This window comes from Equus przewalskii, chromosome 19, assembly GCF_037783145.1.
Source record: "Equus przewalskii isolate Varuska chromosome 19, EquPr2, whole genome shotgun sequence".
In the NCBI taxonomy this organism is placed as follows: domain Eukaryota; kingdom Metazoa; phylum Chordata; class Mammalia; order Perissodactyla; family Equidae; genus Equus; species Equus przewalskii.
This window is the reverse complement of record NC_091849.1, coordinates 53509725-53529920: the sequence shown is the minus strand read 5'-3', so window position 1 is coordinate 53529920 and position 20196 is coordinate 53509725. Positions and strand designations below refer to the sequence as shown.

Sequence of the window (20196 nt, the reverse complement as noted above, 5' to 3'; positions counted from 1 at the left end):
AAAATACAGCAGGACAGTAAGAGAGGGAGTGAGGTTAGCTATTGGTCACCTCCCTTTGAATATAAAGCATAATTACTAGAGATTTAGTTTGGGAAGTAAGAATTATTAGAAATGATATGAGTTACCTTAAAAAACTGTGCATGCTTCTTTTGAAATAAGCTTAGTGTAACCTTACTCAGGGAATGAGGCAATTTGCCTAAGTTTAATTAACTTCTATGAATCTAAGAACTGAGCTATGTCAGCAGAGATCGTTTGTCGAAGGTAGGCAGTGTTTTCCTTTTATGTGCTTAGGTCAAGGCAAATTATTATAGGAAAGCGATGATGTTGCTCTGTATGTATCACTCGTCTGCCTTTTCTTAAAGGAAGGAAGATTCGATTCAGATTAAATTTCATTTATGGTAAATGTAGCTTGCTTTAATTTGAATTGGAAATTCTGTGGGTTTTTTCCCCCACAGAAACATACAGCTTCTCATTGTCAAATACAAATTGTTTATCCTACTACATAAAGATATTTTTAAAATATTTGTGCTACTTCATATTTTGCAATCAATTGAACTATATTTCCTCCAGTCCCTCTCTTGGTCAGTAATGTCATCAGCCATCATGCTGCACAAGCCAGAAATCTGGGCGTTAGTCCACAACTCCAAATTCTTCACCTACTGTAACTCATCATCAGGTTGGACTAAATGCACCTTGGATGGAATCAGGTCCCACCTACCATTCTCTCCCTTTGCAGGGACCTCTCGCTTAGTCTTCATGCTTTTCCTTGCCCCCTCTGATCTGTGCTCCACAGTGTAGCAAGTGAGCATTTCAAAGCTCAAGCCTGATTATGTGATTCCCTGGGTTAGTGGCTTGGGTAGAGATCACAGTCCTTCCTGAGACCCTCGAGGTGTGCACGCAACCTCCAGTCTACCGTTCCTGTCTTGTTTCGCTGCTTGCTTCCCCATGCTCTCTCTCTTTTTTCATCTCCGTAGGTGTGGCTCATCCTATTGTGCTGCGTGGCACATTGAAGGGCGTCCTCTGATGCACTGTGCTTCCTTTAGTGCTCCTTTGAGCTTGTCTCTTCAGAAAGCTTCCCTGCCTGCCTACTGTTTACCTCCCATGGCACCATGGTTCTTTCTTAGAACTTAGCTCAGGTGTAATTTTATATATATTAATGTGATCTATTAATCAAGTAATTTGAGCAATCAGTTAAAGCGTATAAACTGCTTGACTAATAGTTGGGTTAGGTGGCAAACAAACTAGTTTCTATATTAGTTATACATAGAAAGACAGATTTATGAATGTTCTTGGAATTTAACCGTATAGAGCTATAAAATCTGCTGACGACTAGAAGAATCCACAGTGGATATTAAAAGTATATGTACACTTGCTTTTGGTTACTTGGTTACCCTGGCTGTGTACCTAAGAGTATCTGTTGGAATTTTGGAAAATTTTGAAGAAAATTTTGTAACTGAATAACCTTTAAATCACATTCTTACATGTTAAAAAGAAGAGTGACATCCAAAGTGATTTCTCTGGATTTTATTCTCATTTTTAAGTTTAGACTATTTGAAGGAAACCAATACTCTCTTCTCCTCACTACTTAAAAAAAATCTATATATTTAGATTGGCAGAACGTTTTATGATCTGATTAGAGTTGGGCTCAGAAGAGATTGTGACCCTTGCACATTCGATGATTTTATTGCCTTAATTTCCATTTCAATGGTATACATCTTTCCTGGAGCATTGTAGCTATGAATCATGGAAGAAAATTAAATTGATTCTGTATTCTTCAACCCTACAATTTGGCAGTGAGAATATGTTTTTCCTAAAAAATGACTCACTTACAAAGAGACTTTCTGTGAACATGGAAAAGACTCAAATACTGTCAGAAATCTTGCAGATGGGGGCAGGGCGGATATTTGGACCTGCTAATAAATTGCAAAATGGCAAAATTAATGAACAGTATTCATCAAAGATTATGTGAAAGTTACAGTTCTACAAGAAAATAGAGGCTTGTGTATTCAGAAAAATAAAAACTCAGTAAGTGATCTGAAAAGTTTATCATTTCTCCTGTTTCAGGGCATTTTCCTTGTTTTGGTGTACCCTGCTATGAGTCAACCAATGTTTTATTTTTTGCTCCTTTTGGAAATTGTTCTGCACTGTAATGTTCCTCCTGTTAACCTTTATTTTCCTGATTTTTCATCCAGAATTAATTTTTCTGAATTTCATCCAGTTTCTTCTGGTGACTTGCCCTGGGATCCCCCAGCCTGGTTGTGGTTTTGGTTTTTCTTTATTTTCTTGCTAATCATGCTTCCTCTAGTGTCTAAAATAATCTTTGAATTACTTTATAGAACTAAGTTTTCAAGAATGCATCTCACTGTCAGTTAAAAACAAGGCCAATAACCTGGTTCTCCGATTGTGGAAGCATTTGTTGTTCCTGTATTACTGTTCTTCCAAAGACAAAACAAACAGGGCTATTATAGAGTACACTGAGGCCGTGTTCACATGGTCAGCATTAGATCTGTATGAATGCTGAAAAAGGGTTAAGTCATAATGATAATGACTGGACTTGCCTTTCCTTATGCAGTAAGGGTGGCAGTTTAGGCTACAGAATAACACTCTGCAGAAGTGTTCTCATAGTTTTGTACAGTGCCATTGAGTCTGAAGAAAAGAAAGAAACTCTTATCTACTGAGTTCCTAACATCTGCCAGACATTTTCACTGGTGACTCCATTTGTTTCTTTTCAGAAGTGAAGTGGGTATTATTACTCAAGATTATGGTGGGAAATGGAGACTCAGCTAGGCAAAAGGACTTCGCCAGAGTCTCATAGAAAGTAAAGGGAGGAGCAACAATTTGGCCCAAGGTCTTTTCCAATTTTAAAATTCATTGTCTTTCCACTTCACTGTGTTGCCTCCCAGGATTTGGGGATTTGATGACTCTGCCTGAGGTCACATTATGAGTCAGAGGTGAGCTGGGAACACAGTCTGGGGCATCTCCACATTGCTTTAATCCATTAAAAGGCGATATGTCCCTTCTAACAAACGCATCACATTAACTTACTTCTTCGAAGAGGAGAGACAGCCCAGCAGCTTTTGATTTTCTACAGAAGGTTAACTTTCTGAAAAAAGTAATAAAGCAGATAGGACATTTGGCTTAACTTTTGAAAAAATGGGATAAAAGTAATTCATTAAATGTGAACTTTGCCAGTGGTCGACCATTTTGATAAATAGCCAATCTCCATGGTAACTTTCTTTTGAGGAATTTTATGAACATTCCTTTCCTCTGGGCACTCAGAATTCTAAACAGTTTAAAAGTAGTTGGCAAAATGGACTTCTTTGAGTCAGATTAATCATTCTGGAATCATAAGATCTAATCTGCCAGAAAGCATTTTCTGATAGAGGGTGTTTCCACTGGCTCTGTCAACTTACTAGCAAGGTTACTTAACCTTTTGGGCAAGTTTCTTAATCTTCTGTGCCTCGGTTTCCTCATATGAAAATGGGAATAATGTAGAACCAACATTAATTGGTGGTTGTGAGGATTAAGTGAATTAATGCATGTGAAATACTTAATCTGGAACATGAAAAGTGCTATATAAATCGTTGCTATTATTATTTCTCCTAATTACAACAGCCTGTTATAAATCATGTCAGACTATCCAGATAGTGCATATGGGGTTTTGAAGGATCTGAAGGACATCCCAGATGGTGGCATTTATCAGTAATCCAGCTCTGTTTAGGCGTGTGCTAGCAGTGACAGAGTTGAAATGCAACTTTAGGCCTCTCTGATTCCAAAGTGGTCGAGGGAAGGAGATTCAGTAGTAACTAGAGTGGTAGAGATATAAGGCCGAGCGAACCCTGTGTAGATTGACTTTCTTCTTTCTTCTGAGTGATCTTAAGAACATGAACTGCATGGTCTTACTGAAAGTTTCAATTTGCTACTGGAAGCAGCATAACGTAACACGGTTCCTCAAGGAAAGAGATTTTTCACACTTGTGTGCAGTGTGGATGATTTGAAGGTAAATTCTTCCAATTTTGAATAACAGAAAACGTGCCAAATGCTCTGTTCAATGCTGGAGATACGGAAATGAATTAGACATAGTCCCTCATCTCAAGGGGCACACGATCCAGTGACACAGAGACAGTGCTAGCCCAGAGAACACATGGTGGGTTTGAAGATTGCAGCTTGTTTTGTATGGAATATGAAAAGGCTGGTTATGAGACCCATTCACTGGTGAAGTAAACTGTTTAAGGATTGGGCAAAGGGACTTAAGAGAAAAATTTGAGTGTAAGAAATCCTGGAGAAAGCACAGTAGTACACTCTGTGAAGAACTGGATGGGGTGGATACGAAGGCGAGGATGATGGTTGGTGACAGAAACAATATAGTCATCATTCTGAAGGTAACAGAGCATTTTATGAAATAAGAAATGCAAGTGCATATAAAAGAAGACAAATAATAATCTAAAACTGATCTTTCTGAGACAACCATTGTTATTGTCGTCATGGTCACTATTAGAGCTAATCAGAATAGTAAAAGGAATAATTGAAAAAGTGTGTGGAAAAGTAAGGGATTATGATATCTCTAAAATAACAGCTAAAAATGTACCGACAAGTGAGTGGGTGAAAACAAAGACCAGTGCAGACATCCATGAGTAGCCACATGGAAATGAAGCTTTTGGATTTTAGAATGAAGATTTAATCGGAAACATTAATGAGATCTGTGTTAATACTGTTGACAACAGAAAGCTTTCCTCAAACAGTAAGATCCGAGAAAGATGGAATCTGAATAGAGAGCAAGAGAAAGATGGAATCTGAATGAGAGAGGTAAATGTATTTGCAGGTACCAAGTGGTCCAAGTCAACCTGACTCTGACCCTGGGGTACCTAGATAAATGCTCAGGGCCTGCAAGTTTGTTTTGGAGTTTAGTTGCCATATGCTGAGTGAAGAATGAATAGTTTCCCTCTGTCTGAAAAAGTTGTGCTATATCCCCAAGGGTCCAGTTTCTGAAGGTTTATGTAAGAAGCAGTGGAGATGGAAGTGACCTCCTGCTCAACAGACAGCTGGGCCTTGGGAGGTCAGGGGGCCATGTCACAGCCACATTCTTGGGGTTAACATCAGCAGCTTTCTAAAATGAGCAATCCGAAGGCTGTTATATACTTACTCTGAAGAATAACATCCATAAAGGTTTAGTTTATTCCAGGGATTAACTCAGATGGCCATTAATCAGGTAGTTTAAAAAATGTATTACATATGTTTAATCTCCAGTCCCAGTGTTTTTCTCTCAAATATGTTGAATATGTTTCTAACGTGCAGGACATTTCTTTAGGAGCTGTGAACATTGGCTCTGTGTTTCCATTCCAAAGACTTCCTTTTAATGGAAGCATTTCTGGGTATTTTTATTAATCTAGAGATATTTAAGATCTTTTTCCTGTACATTTTTTACGGATTTCCTAAAGACTGATGGATGTGACTTCTGTATTAAGCATTTGACACTTAGCTATTTTGGTTTCTTAAACAGCCACTAAGTAAAGTTTTAGGTATAAGAAACTTGAGACAGGAGTAAATCCTGAAATGGAGGGCTGTTCTTTGTGAATATGATGAAATAGTAATTATTTCTTGTTTACTTTTCTTTAGGGATATCAGGGAATTGCAGGATCACCAGGTGTTCCAGGATCCCCAGGAATACAAGTATGTGATCCATTTATACACATTTTAGAAATACCTTTTCTAGTCAACCAAAAAACATAATTAACAGAATTTTATTTTGTGGTTAATTTAGGGAGCACGAGGACCAGAAGGTTACAAAGGAGAACCAGGGAGAGATGGTGAAAAGGTAAATACACAAAATAAAAATGTGTCCAGTCGTTTTAGTCACTCAGAGAAGACAAACAATGTTTTCTACCATGACTCCCATTCAATAGTGTTTGCCTTGGTGAATTCCAAGATGTGCTGGCTCAGAAACTTGTCGGTTGCCATTGGCTAGTAAAGCTCACAGAAGGCTTTTATCACTAGGTGAAAGTGGTCATCAGATGACCACTGCAGATGGAACAGATGTCGGCGTTGCCCTGATGCCATGTTCTCTCTCTGTGGTTAAACTCTGTAGGGAGCTACCTTGTTAGAGTGGAGAGAATTACGTGAATGGAATGTGTTCCCATGTTAGCCACAAATAGCCCAATACCCACGTGTCTGTCTTCATAATAGATACCTATCTGGCAGGTGGCCTATTGGCTTAGCATTACTGGACTTCTCCCTAAGGGCTTCATTAGGTAGAGACAACACTTGTATTGCTGACTCTCCTTTTTTACGACTCTGAGATTTGGCAAGCTTCCTACTGAAGTATGTATTCTTTAAATGTGTTCAATATCTTAATGCCTCCCTGTGCATCCAATCAAGGCCTACTGGCCCTGATAGCAGTCCACGTCCAAGATGCCCATTTGTATTTGCTTATATCCCTGTGTTGATTTGTTAGCTTAATTCTAAAGCACAATTTTATTTATAAGTTCTTTGAAGCCTTTTTGCTATTTTCTTCTGATAAAAACCACTGCTAATTTTCTAACTACAATCTTTGCAAAATGATTATCTTTTAAAAATAATGTGCACAGCATTTACATCTGAGAAACACTGATCCAGAAAATATCCCTTTTATGTTTTTATAATTGCTTATATTGCTTTCAAGCGATTTGATCTTGGACAAGTTACTTAATGTCTCTGAACCTTATTTTCTTCCTCGACACAATGGGGGTTTCTTTATAGGTTTACTGTGAGGATTAAATGAGATGATGTATGAAGGATACTTACTATGGTTCCTGGTCCATGGTTTTTCTTAAATAAATGGTGGTTGTTTTGTTATTATGTTTTGTTCATCAAGTAGCGTGGTTGCAGTTAGGATGTAGCATAGGGTGGGCTGGCATTCGTCATGGGCAAGATATGGATTAGAGTGGTCACCAGGGCAAACAGGAGGGTCGGTGACTGGAAAAGAAACAGAGAAGATAGAATAGGTGAGGGCAGCTTTATCGCATGGGGAGAGTTAAAGGAGATACAGTAGCAGCAGTAGGCGAGATAATTCCTGAAGAAGTAGTATAAAATCCTTTTGTCTACCGAGTGGTCCTAGGCCTCCATGAATCTTTTTCGCCACTAAGCAATCTCTGCCTGTTTCAAATGATGGAGGAATCTTAAAAAATGACAGGGAGCAGACCAGGCCCACAGGAATGGGAGATGTCATATATTTTCTTGCTCTGGGGATGTCATGAGAGACAGCCTGACCTCCTCCAGGTGAATGAGAGATTCCGCTGGGAAGCTAAGGATGTCTGTTCTAAGGAGACCCTGTGCCAGGAACCTCACTTACACTCTAGTTTACAGGATCATTGCTGTTTCTTTAACATTCTTACAAATAGCCTGATTTTGGGGTGGGGGGGGGAGGTATAAAAGTATGCATGTACAGATGAATGTATCTATGAATACGGATGAATGAATAAATTTATTTATTTTTCCCTTTACTTGGGTTTTAGAGACCAAATATGAAAAGGAGACTTGTTATTCTTTTTAAAAACTTGGAGTAAATTTCCTTGGGAATAGATGTGCCTGTTGGGCCAGGAGAAGAAGAACTCGAGGTTCTTTTGGCTGGTCTAATAATTAAATTGACTTAAGACAGATTCGCAGGAGGGAAAAAACCAGATTTAATTCATACACATGGAGATCTCATAGAAATGGGACCTGAAGAAATGACCAAAGCAAGCAGATTTTATACTTTTTGGACAAAAAAACAGTAAATTTGTGAGGACAACAAGACAAAGAAACTTAGGCTTTGGGTTCTTAATTATCGAAGAATCTAAGCAGAGCTTGTTTACACACCCTTCTCTGCCCTGAATTCCCTGTCTCTGGTGAGCAGGATATCTCTGTTCCCGCTCCTGAAGGGAAAGTATCTTTCACACGGAAGGTTTATTTCCCTCTTTCCGGGGGACTGACAGTGGAGGGTCAGAGTACTCTTTTAGCACTGGCTGTTTTCTCAAGTAAATTTAACTCAAAATAATCAGTATGCCACTGTGGCATATCTTGAGGTGGTGGGCTGCTCTGAGCCCCAACGTGCCTACTTAAAAATAAAGGGATAACAGTAATTCATTAGTCACACCTTAAACTAACTTCTCTATTGCTTTGGGTCATTGTGCTGTCTTTGAAATAGATGCTTGTGAATTTTACAAGACCATACATTCTATTGAATAAGATAAGATAAATAAAATGTATGTTTATGCAAAGGTCTCTATTTTTTAGTCCAGTAATGATTTTATTCAGAATTGGTTGTTTTCTGAAATTCCTTGTTTGGGCGTAAGTCATGGTGGGCCTAAAATCACCATGTGCTGCCATCTATGTTCCCGCCTCACATTCTCTGTGATTTCAGTGAGTTCTTTATCTAGAGTTAAAATAATTTAGTAAGTTAGTTAAAGGCTTTTCCTTGGTTCTTCCTCTACAATGTGGTTCCTTGATTTTCAGAAATGCGAATGTTAAAAAAATATACTCCTGAGATGGCCTTGACATGTGGCGGTGCAGGGTGTTTTTTCCAGGCATCACAGTGGCCTTTTAGAGATTGTTCCATATAATACCAGCCTCCATTAGGATATTTTCCATGTATAATTTCCATTTTGTGGATTTCCTCCAAAAACTCCCAGAATAGGAGTTTCCACTTAAGATAATTAAAATTAGATACACTTTCTCGCTGACTTTAACATTTTTCTTTACACATCAGACAATCAAATGTGTATAGATTTTGCAGGTTTTTGCTCTGAATTTACAAAATCAAAAGGAACACATCCACCAAATGGTCTTCAATTGATAACTCATTTTATAGCATGCTTTAAAGCTACTCTTTGGAATTTGAGGAATTCTCTAAGTACCTTAAAACACTTCCTTAACCTTAAGGAAAGCTAATATATTTAAATTGTTTGGAGAAATATATTTTGTTAAACTTATATGAGGCTGTGTTGGTTAACTGATATGTGTTTATTAGTTTATGAATGGTGTGTGAAGCTTTTTTATGGCAAATTCAATTCTGGAGACACAGGAAGTATCAACAATTTATTTTTTTAACCTATCCAGAATTTGTACAAACTCATCACTTGGTTTTTCTGGGTTTAAGAAATATGTTTATTATATCTAAGATATCATTATGGAACAAATTATACATTTTGTTTAATTGATTTGTTAGAGCATTTAACATTTAAATGGTTCCTTTAAGACCTCACTTTCCCATTGTCCTCAGCATTCATCCAGAGTATCACGTGATAAGTGAGACTTCCCTACTTAAATAAGTCCCTTACTTTCTTATCTGGGCTTCCAAAGTCAAAAGATGAAGTAATGTTACAGTGATTTCTATTATAATATCAGTCATAGTCAAGAAACTCCAATACAGTCATGCATCACTTATTGATGGGGATACATTCTGAGAAATGCGTCATCAGGCATTGTCCTTGTTGCGTGAACATCATTGAGTGTACTTACATACTCCGAGATAGTATAGCCTACTACACATCTAGGCTATATGGTTCTAATCTTACAGGACCACCATTTTATGTGCGGTCCGTCCTTGACCAAAATGTTGTTAAATGGCGCATGACTGTATGTATGTTGAGAGAACAGTAACAAAGGAGTAAGCTAAAAGGGTTGTTTCAGAATAATGTGTTAAAATGTAGTGTGTTAGTGGTTTTACTTCTTGCAGTGTTCCTGAAGTGAAAAAAAAGTTTAAAAAATTAAAGCAAAGCCAATAGTGACATGGGAAGGAGAAATAGTTAGAACTGGCTTAGCAAAGTTGCCACTTTTTTCTGCTTTCTCAAAAAGGGAGAGTAATCACCCAGGTGGCTTTCTGACTGCACCACGACCCAAACGCTGGTGTGTGTGTGTGTGTGTGTGTGTGTGTGTGTGTCGGGGGCGTGACGGAGCCTTAAAGCCCTTGAAGGTGACAGGCTGGGCTCTGAATTCAGACTGCTTAACTCGTCGGGCATGCCTCCTAATCTCTTTATACCTGCTTTTCAGAATCTGGAAAGAAGGACTAGAGTATTACTTCATAGCCTTTTTGTGAAGATTAAACGAGGCCGGGCATATGCTTGGCCAAAACTGAGCACTGTAAATTAGTGATGATAATGGTGGTGATGACTTGCTTATTGGGCTACCATTCTGCTGATTACTTAGGACGGAAGTTTTGGAAATATGTTAGCTTTATCCTTTATCATTTCTCTAAATGTTGAAGTCGCCCATCTGAAGTAATCAGACATGATTCCCTAAACGTCTTCACACTACATCTACCCTCTAACCTGTATGTACCTATATTCTGCCCTCTCCCCTGTTAATATGGATGGACTGTCCATATATAATGCTCAACCCTCCTCTTGTGCTCTGGATCCCATCCCTCTCCATTAATTTGTGTCATTAATTAGCTCTTCTCTTCTGTATCGTTAGTGTTTTCTTTTCTAGTTCAATTTTCCCTGTAGCCTACAGGATGACTCATCGGAAGCCAACCAAACGAAACCCCCTCCCCCCACCTTATAGCCTCCTTTAGCGGCCACTCCATTTCTCTGTTTCCATCACAGGATAAATCTGCCTTTACTCTCTCTGCATCTTTTCACTTCCCTTTGTCTCTTTAAGCCACTTCAGTAGGATGTGCATCCCAACCTTCTGCTGCATATGCAGATCACCAATGCCTACCATCTTTGAAATCCAGTAGTCAGTGTTTTTCAATTGTCTCTGCGTATCTTGCTGTGTGTCTTGGCAGCATTTCACACAACTGGCTATTCTCTTCTTGGGACAGTGTCTTCTCTTGGCTTCTAGGATACCACATAGTCCTAGATTTTCTCTTGTCTTAACTGGTTACCTTTTCACAGTTTAGTTATCATCTCCTCCTCCTCTGTCTATTCTCTAAATTTAGGAGTGTTCCAGAGTTCAGTCCTGTGCCCATCCTCTCCTTCCTTAAGAGTCTATTATTGTGATATTATTAAATATAAACATATAAATATAAATAGATGTATTAAATAATAAACATACATATTGATGGTAAGTATAGCAATGATTAATATATTTATAATGCTACAATTAATAAATAATAAAGTATTATTAAATACATATAAATGCATTAATAAATAAGTACACACTGTTAAATAACAAAAATTCAGCCAAGTAAATTTTAAAGATATAATTGCCTTTATTAAATGATTCATGAATCAGGCAGCATACCATCTAGTGAGTAGAAAGGAGCTCCATCGAGCTGCAGAGATGGTGTGGAAAAAAGGAAATTCTTATCAAAGAATGCATTGTTCTAGGCCAGATCTTCCTCATCAGTGGAACAGAAGGGGTCTATCAGTGGATTGCCTCCTGGTGCTGCCCAGGAAATTCCAAGTTGGCTGGTTAAAGGTCACATTCCTGGGGAAGGTTGAAGTTGTAATTCGGTTAGGTATTAAGGTCTTGGATTGCTGCCGTGGGGCCTACCTTCCCCTTTGTCTCTTTAAGCGACTCAATTTTGGTCCTGTCGTCTTTTTTTTTTTTTTACCAACATGTATGTACACACTTTGTTTTCTAATAAAATAGTTTGCTTCATCTGAATCTGGAGAAACCGTGGAAATGTTGTTACAACCAAGGATTCAGCATTTTATGGAAGGATTGCTACCACGTCTTCTTTCTTTCCTTTCCTTTCCTCAGAGGCTTTTCTTCCCGAGCAGCGCTAGCTGCGCCCTCCCTAGCTGTTCTCCGGGGTCAGGCTTTGTTGAGTATCCCTCCTTTACGTGTGGTGCTGACCTGTGTGTGCTCATGTTTTCACTGCTTCTCTGGATACTTTTGCAAAGTCTTGATTGTTTCCTGCTCTTTCAACCTCTTCTCTTTTAACACTCTGGGCTGGATTCAGCATCTCAGTTTATTATGAAGAACCATTATTTCCATGTCCCGCCTCATTTATTGGCTGCTATGTTTCTTTCTGTCCCATTTTCTTTTTCTCCACTGGCATCAGTGGGAAACTTGCAACTTTTATTGGATTTTTACAGAAGGCTTCATATTTTCTTGGTTCTAAACTCTATGTCTCATCTTCACTTTGGGTGCACTCTGTTCTACAGTCATTGAGAAGTCATTGAGCCAGTGACCCCGTAGTAGGAGCTCAGGAACCTACCTTTTTCCTAGGTCTGAGGAGTGCAGTGGTGGTCCCCAAAGCCAGGAGAAATGCCCATCATTGTGTTAGAGGAGTAGACATGTTAGTAGATTTGAACAGCTCCCCATAAGTCATTACTGTTTGAGCCTGAGTACACCTTAGCACTGGTTTTCTGAGAGAAGAAGGAACAACTAAGATGTTTAAGGCTTTTGATGTGCTTGGTGCTTGAAGGCTTTTACTGTTGTGTGTGCGTTTTTCTGTTTTGTTTTTAGACATATTTTGCATCAGGGTTATCCCTGTGCAATCCTTCTCACATACAATTCTCACAAAAAGTTTTATGAGGTTAGTGGAGTAAGTTTGGAAAACCGAGAAATGAAGAACTTAAATCATTTGTCTCAAGTTACTTAAGGGTCAGGGGCTTGAAGTAAAACGTCTTGATCTCAGTCTGGCTTTCTCTTCACTGTAGTTTCTGCTTTGGCCAGAATAGTTTTTCACAGGGTGGTTTGCTCCTTTTCCGCTCTGTTGCCTGCACTGCGAGAAGCGTCCCTGATTCTGTTGGTAACCAAGTGGACTGGCGGAGGCGGGAGCTGCATGAACGACTGTATGTTGTGCCAGTTCTGCCGTGCGAGAGGATCCAGGGTCTACATCTCTCTCAAGGGAAGAGGGGTAGTTCACTCTAGATCATAGATCATCAAACTTTTAAATTGCTAAGTCTTTGCAGTAAAAGACTTTGGGGCATGCAGTCACATATATATGTGTGAATTATATGCCTATGCTACTGAACAAAGCATTATGTGCACTTAAAACGCATCCACACACCGAGAACTTTTAAAAGGATAAGATTTTAAAAATACTAGTTTTCATATTCTCTTACTACTCAAATAAATAATCTTGACCTGACTTTGGAGACTATGACTCCATAGTGTTTTTATTTATGAGATGGACAGGCTCATCAAAGGCATAATCATCAGTTGTGAAAATTTTGGAGGCACCCTGTGGAAAATGGAACCATTTTACTGTAAATCTTAGATTCTCTTTGATTCTAATCTCTTGTAAGCTTGGATGGAACCAAGAGTGTGACTCCTCAAAGTAGCATTTTTATTTGAGTTTTCTTGGAGGAGTCAAGAGTGTTTATCATATTTTAGAAAATAAAAATATTTTGTATATTCAGCAAATTATCACTAACACGAGCAAGGCATCAGCTAGGATAAAGTGGGTTATACTGCAGTAGCAAACCAATCCCAAATGCCTGTGGCTTAAAACAAAAAAGGTTTATTGCTCATCAAACTACACATTTATTAGCAGCAGAGAGGGGTCCCCCATTGTCCTTGCATGGAGACTCGGACTAACGGAAGTTTCAGCATCTAGATTATAACTAATTATGGTAGCAGGTGCATGGAGAATCAAACAGTGGCTTCCATTAAACCACTTCCATTAATCTTTAATTAGCCAGAGCAAATTTTGTAAACACATCAAATTCAAGAGTCAGGAAAGTGTGTTCCCCTATATGCTTGGAAGTAGAGAGAATCTGGATAAATAGTGGTAAATAGTGGTCATATCTACTAAGATAGTGGTCATATCTACTAAGAAAAATGGGAATGAATCAAGAATGGATTATTTTCTCAAAGAGGTTGGGATCTAATAAAGCACGTAACACAGACAGAGTAACTGTATTTCAAGATAGTCATTGATAAGTACCAAAGTAGAGAGTTGAATAAAATTCTTTAGAAGTTTAAAGGAAAGTTGAAAATTCAAAAAGTCTTCATGAAAAAAACTGTAAACAGAGAGTTCATCAAGCTACACACCATATAGGTGCTGTTTTTATCTAATTTAAGACATCTCCAACTTAGGAATGCCATGGTTCTTTATTATCCTTTTTGTGTGTGTGTGTTACCAACAAGACTCTAATGAACGTCTTCTCAGTATATATTTCTCAGTGAATTTTTCTGAGATGTCCATAGGAACATTTCCCAGAATTAGAATTGATTATAGGATTGAAGGGTTAAATTCATAATTAAACTTTGATACAAATTGCCTATTTACCTTCCAGAAAGTTTGTACTCCCCCAACAAGTGTGTGAAAATATCTTTCCTCACACTCCTATCAGCACTGAGTTTCACTAAAGTTTCTAATTTTCACCAGTAAACTTAAAAATGGTATTGGTTTGATTTACATTTCTTTATTAGTGAGTAAGGTCAAATACCTTGTCATGTGATTTTTGGACACATCGGATTTTGGATTTTCTTTGTAATTTGCTGTTATATATATTCTGTTTTTTTTCCTGCTGGGCCGTTCATCCTTTAAAAAATTGATTTTTATATGCATTTCATAAATTATGTCAAAATATTTTTTCTGGCTTATGTTATGTGTTTGACTTGGTTTTTGAAATTTTAGCTATACAGAAATTTTAATTTTTATATATATATGGATTTTTCTCCTATGTTTGTGTCTGTATAGAGAGTTTCCACATTCTAACATTTTGAATATAATTACTCATGATTTTACTTTTAGAATTTCATTATTTTATATTTTAATCTTTAAAATTTTGATATTTGGAGTAAAGTTAGAGGAGCATTCATATTTTTCCCTCTCTTTTCCTAAATGGACAGCCAGTTGCTATTTGAACTTGCAATATGGAATTTCACTTTTTTCTCCATTTAATTGAAAAATCACCATCATTGCTAAATTTCCATTTTCATTTGGGGCTGGTGTTTTTGGCTTTCCGTTTTGTTCCATTTATCTGTCCACATCCTTTCCACTGCCAAATTGTTTTAATTGTTGTCACTTCATAATATGATTTCATGTTGGCCGAGCCACTCCTTCTCCGTTATTCTTTATAATCCAAATTTTCCTGGCTATTCTTGCGTGCTTATTTTTCCAGATAAAGCTCAGTATCTTTTCTTCAATTTTTTAGAAGTTCCTATTCATATTTTAATTAGGATTCCTTTGAATTTATGGATTAATTTTAGAATCATTGACATAATTTCAATCCTGAGTTTTCCTATTCAAGATTATGACTTATCTTTTAATTTTATTGCAGTCTTCAAACTCAATGGAATAATAAAGGTTTTTTTTACATTGATCCTCAATATTACCTAAGTTTAAATCTAGGCACTTTTACCTTTTTTATTCCTATTATAAATGGAAATTTTTCTTGAATACATTTTATATTGGTTATTGTTTACATATGAAAAGCTATTTTTGTATATTAATTTTTTAAAACAGCAATTAACTGATTTCTCTTACTAATTATTTTAGGGTACTAGGTATATTGACATATTAGATGTACAATCATAAGTACAAATAGTTTGTATTCTTCTTTCTAGTTTTTACCTCTCTTATTTCTATATTTTGTCTAAATTCATGGGCTAGTCAAAACTGGCTAGGTTTTAAACATTAAAAAAAAAGCAGTGATACTGGGCAACTTTGCTCTCTTTTTAAGTTTCAAACAGCCACAGTCTCTTTTTGTGCAGGTTTGTGGCTTTTTTGGTAGTATGACTTTCTCAACAGCAAATATATATTTGTAATTTTATGTCTTGACTTTTGATTCCAGCGAATAGCAGCATCCACAATCCTGTTTTAGTTATGGCCTTCTCTACATTAATTAATTATTGATAATCAATAATCTGTGATTTGAATCTATCAGACATCCACTATACTCTGTTTCTTTTTCTTGAGCCATTATGTCCAGCTTAGAAGGATTTATTGGATCCACCTTAATTGAGTCAGAGGACTTACAAATGACGTTTATGGCCACACCCTTGATCTGATCTTTCCCAGAGGCTGAGTTTTAATTGAACTTCTTTTAAAGGCTTTCTCCAGTTTCATTATTTACCTGTTAGAGATGAGAAAAAAGCTGTATTTCCCAATTCTAGTATTTTTGGACTTTGTCTACTCCTTTTAATTACTACTTGCAAACTGGCCAATTCTTTTCTGAACTCACCTCTTTTATAGTACCTTGTCAAATATAGCCAATACCAATTAATGCGTGATACCAACATTCTGTTTTCTCAGTTCTTTACCTCTCACTATAAGATCATTCAATGCACTATTTACCCTTGCAAGTTACTGCAAGCAAAGTTTTTATCAAATATTCACCACTGCACTATATGAATCACCATTTTTCCGACCTCTAATAGTTGTTTTCCACTGCTCACTACCCAACCTCAAAGCGAATGCCATGTATATTTTTTAATATTGTTGTTTTGGCAGCCTCCTCTTTCTATGATACCAATTTTTACGTTAGTTAACTTAGGCTAAGCTGTAGTACAGTAACAGATAACCTAACAGCTCAGTGGCTAACACAAGAGCATTTATTTGTCTTTCATATTACATGCCCTTTGTGGATAGACTTTGGCTTTACTTTCCACTTCTTTGCTAGGCATTACTTTGAAAGCTTGGACATAACTTGGCAGAGTATAATAGGTTTGGGTCACACTTTCTTGTGATCTGTGTTTTGTAGATTTTGTCTCAGTATTTCCCAACCATTTTGCTCACCAAGTTTCTCTGCTCCCCCCTCCCCTTAAGTGCTGTAGGTTACCATGGATGCCATGCCTTTTTATTTTACTTAAAAATCTTGCTTATGTGCTTGACAGTAGCTTTGTCCAGATTTTATACATATTTTTTTTTGTCCCAACGTGGGTGAATGTTCCTGGTCTTCTCCGCACTTCATCTGGGATTTGTTTGTCATCTCTGGTAAATTAAAGTTCAAAGATTGTGTTTTCTGTAACTGTAGCCAGAGAATGGAAGTCTTACCTAGGACTTTGCTCTGCCTTAATAGGGACTCCTGATTTGTTCCCTTCTTCTGTAGTTTTGTCAAGTGGTCATTGCTGAGTAAATTCCATCTTAACAAGAGTGTATCTTGGCCCAGCCTGGCCTTCTACTGGTTGTCTCAGTTCAGTCTTCTAAAGAGTTAGCTCAGATTCTTCTCTTCACTTTAATCTCTTTTCTCTCTCTGGGAACTGTTACCACTCTCTCCTGCCCCAAGCAAAAGGGAAAAAGTGTATTCAAAAGGTAGTTTTGGTTCTTATATTAGAGTCTACACAGCAGGGGAAAGAAAATCATCTAGTTTTCTTTTTGTGTCTCTTGGTGTCCCCCTAAATCTTATTTTTTTTCCTTTTATCCTCTGTTTGGCTAAACTGTTGAGTTTGGGGGATAATCAACTCTAGAATATGTGAGCTTTTAGTGGGTCTTCTCTCTCTCAATCTTTAGTGGAAAATTAAGGTAGTCAAGGGGAAGATTTTATTCTTGAGAAGGACATTCACTGTAAGCTATAAAAATACTATTCCTGTTTAGAGTGGAAACAAATTGACCCCCAAATGCACTGGCACAAATGAGAAAAAAACTTATTTTCCTCATGTAAAGGTTTCTGCAAACTCATTCAGGAACTCAAGATTTTCCCTCTTGTTATTCTAGTCTCCCTTAGAGTGTTGTTCTCTTCTACATGGTCAAGGCTACGTCCCTAGTCACTATCTTATCTGCATTCCAATCTGATGGGAAGGAGGAAAGAGAAGTCAGAGCAATAACGTACCCTTTAATCAACGATGTGGAAGTGGCACACCACAGTCCTGCACACGCTCTGCTAGCAGAAACTTAGTTACATGGCTACAGCTGACTGCAAAAGAGACTGGGAAACATAGTCTGTAGTTGGGCAGCTATCTGCCCAGATAAAAGTCTTGTCTGTGGTGGTAAAGGGTAGATAGATTTGGGGGTAGAACTGTCAGTCTAGCATACCTTTTATACCAGATCTACTTACAGATCAATGAAAGGACAAAAACATAATACAGATAGGTCTAAAATATGATGTATTTTAGTTTCTTATTTGCCATCAGTTTTTATGGGAGAATATCAGGGAATTCCTAGACTTTTGGCCTTAGTTTACTCTCTGTGAAAATTCATCTCATAATGGCTATCAAGGAGTATTTCTGTCTATGGAATAGATCATTGTTAAAATTAAAAATTGTTTTTTTTTGAACTCAGAAGGCCAATAGTTTCCTAGTCTAGTAAGATAAGTGGATTTGCAGATTTTCCTGCAATCAACCAGAGTGAATCAGGAATGAATTTGGTTCGACATAACACAGAGCAGGTCGTGAATCTTGGGCTTCCTCTCAAGAGGTCACAGTAACCCTTTCTGGGAGGTTGAAAGCCTCCCACTGGAAAGTATCACGGGGACAATTGGAGATTACACACCATGTGTGGACTTTCTCGATTTCTGTCTTCCTTCTCTTGTCTCTGTCCTTCTGTCTCCTGTGAACCCACCTTGCTAGTGGACAAGATGCCCTGGATGTTATTGTTGGCAGTAAGTCACCTGATGAAGATGAAGGTTTGAACACTCATATTAACTTCCTCTCTCTATTAAACTCCCCATTAAAGCAACAGTCAAGGGAATAATAACAATTATAATAATAAAACCTAACATGACACAGAGAATAGAAGAGAAGAGAACAGCTCTGCATTTTTAGAAGCTGGAAAGACCCAAGGACGCTGAATATTAATGTGAGAAGGGATATGATTTATATAAGAGACTACCCTTGATATACACACTCACATGTACACATACATGCACACATATATGCACACAGACACTCCAAAATCTCAGGAAATGGTAATATCAAGTATTGCTGAAAATGGAGGTGAATTGAAATTACAGCAAAGATGGAAGCATGGTTGAATAAAGAACAATGAGATCCTGCTATTCTTTCCTCAACTCTCTATAGCCAAATCTATATAACCCTTCTTCCACTCTGGCAGAAACATAAAAGTTTATTATCTGGAGAAGATAAAACTGAAGGTCTCTAGACTGGGAAGAAAAGGTGGATTTGTACTAAAACAACGGGATTTAGAGAACATTTACCCTTGAGGAGACCTAGTCTTCTTCCCCTGCTTGACCTCCAGAATGCTTTCAGCCAGTCCTGTCTGCTACAGGCCTAGAAGATCTTTCGATGGGGAATCCAGTAACATCCGGAGCTATCCAGTGAAATGACCCAACCAGACTATATTATAGTGAAGCTCAGTCAATGAGCAGTACCCACTGAGAGCTTATCATCAGCTCCCATAGGAGCTGACAATCAGGAACCACCAAATATCTTACGAAAGTTGAAGATCAACAAAAAATCTTAGACGAAACTGATATAAGACATGGAGAGGAGGCCTTGAGAAACTCTGTAATTAATGCCCTCAGAGAGGCAGAAGCCCTGACAGACCCTGCTTTAGCTTTGCTCCTCAGTGTGGAGTGACAGGTCTTCAGGGCCAACCTAGAGACACACCTGTAGCCCACGACTCCCTTTTCAGATCCCGAGTCCTGGCAATCTCTGCACAAACCACCCTAATCCCGCTCCCAGCACCTGCAGGCCTCTTTCCTGTCTCTGTCCTCCTGAGGGCTTTCTGACACAGTTGTGTGTCTGCCCCTAGCTTAGGGGAGGCTGAGGGTAGGCTGTTTATGTGAAGTGTGGATGGAGCTTGGGTGTGTGGTCTGAGTCACATGTGCAGACTTGAGGTCCCTATAGATGAAGACTCCTCCATAGTAGCTAGCATAATGGTTGATTATAGACTCCACTAATGCTTAACATTGTAAAATTTTAAGACACTGTAAACAAAAGGAATATCCTATCAGCTTTTTGAGAGGAAGACCACTATGACCACCACAACCATCACCCCCAGCCAAACAAATATGGCACATACAAATGATCAGGATCAGAAAAGCTTCTAGCATCTCACTAGTGACACTGAAATCAAGAAGGGAATGGAGCAGAGCCTACAAAAGTCTGAAGGAAAAAAATTCTCAACTGTACTTCTGTTAGCAAATTGTCAATTACCCATGCAAACTATCAATTACATAAGTGAATAGACTAGTGACATTTTCATAAATTTAAGGTAGCAGAAAGTTGTCTCCCATGAATTCTTTCTCAGGAAGCTGTTGGATGATGTGCTCCCCTAAATAAGGGAATAAATGCAGATATAAAGAGCAACAAATCTTTACTGAAACAAATGAGAAAGTTCTAGAAAAGAGACATTAAGGAATATGAAATTTTCAATGTATTTGAGCATATTTAGAGGTGATTTTTACAATTGGAGGTAATTTGGATCTCAATATTGCA

At 37.9% G+C, this 20196-nt stretch overlaps 1 protein-coding gene across 4 annotated transcripts in view; it reads left to right on the top strand.

Annotated features, from left to right (window-relative positions):
• The window catches only part of COL21A1 (collagen type XXI alpha 1 chain), a 174389-nt gene that overhangs the window by 93105 nt on the left and 61088 nt on the right, over positions 1-20196 (top strand). For all 4 annotated transcript variants that reach the window (XM_070584816.1, XM_070584815.1, XM_070584813.1 and 1 more), the window contains 2 exons: positions 5617-5670; positions 5762-5815. In XM_070584816.1, coding sequence (XP_070440917.1) covers positions 5617-5670; positions 5762-5815 — 108 coding nt within the window. The remainder of the gene's footprint in view (positions 1-5616; positions 5671-5761; positions 5816-20196) is intronic.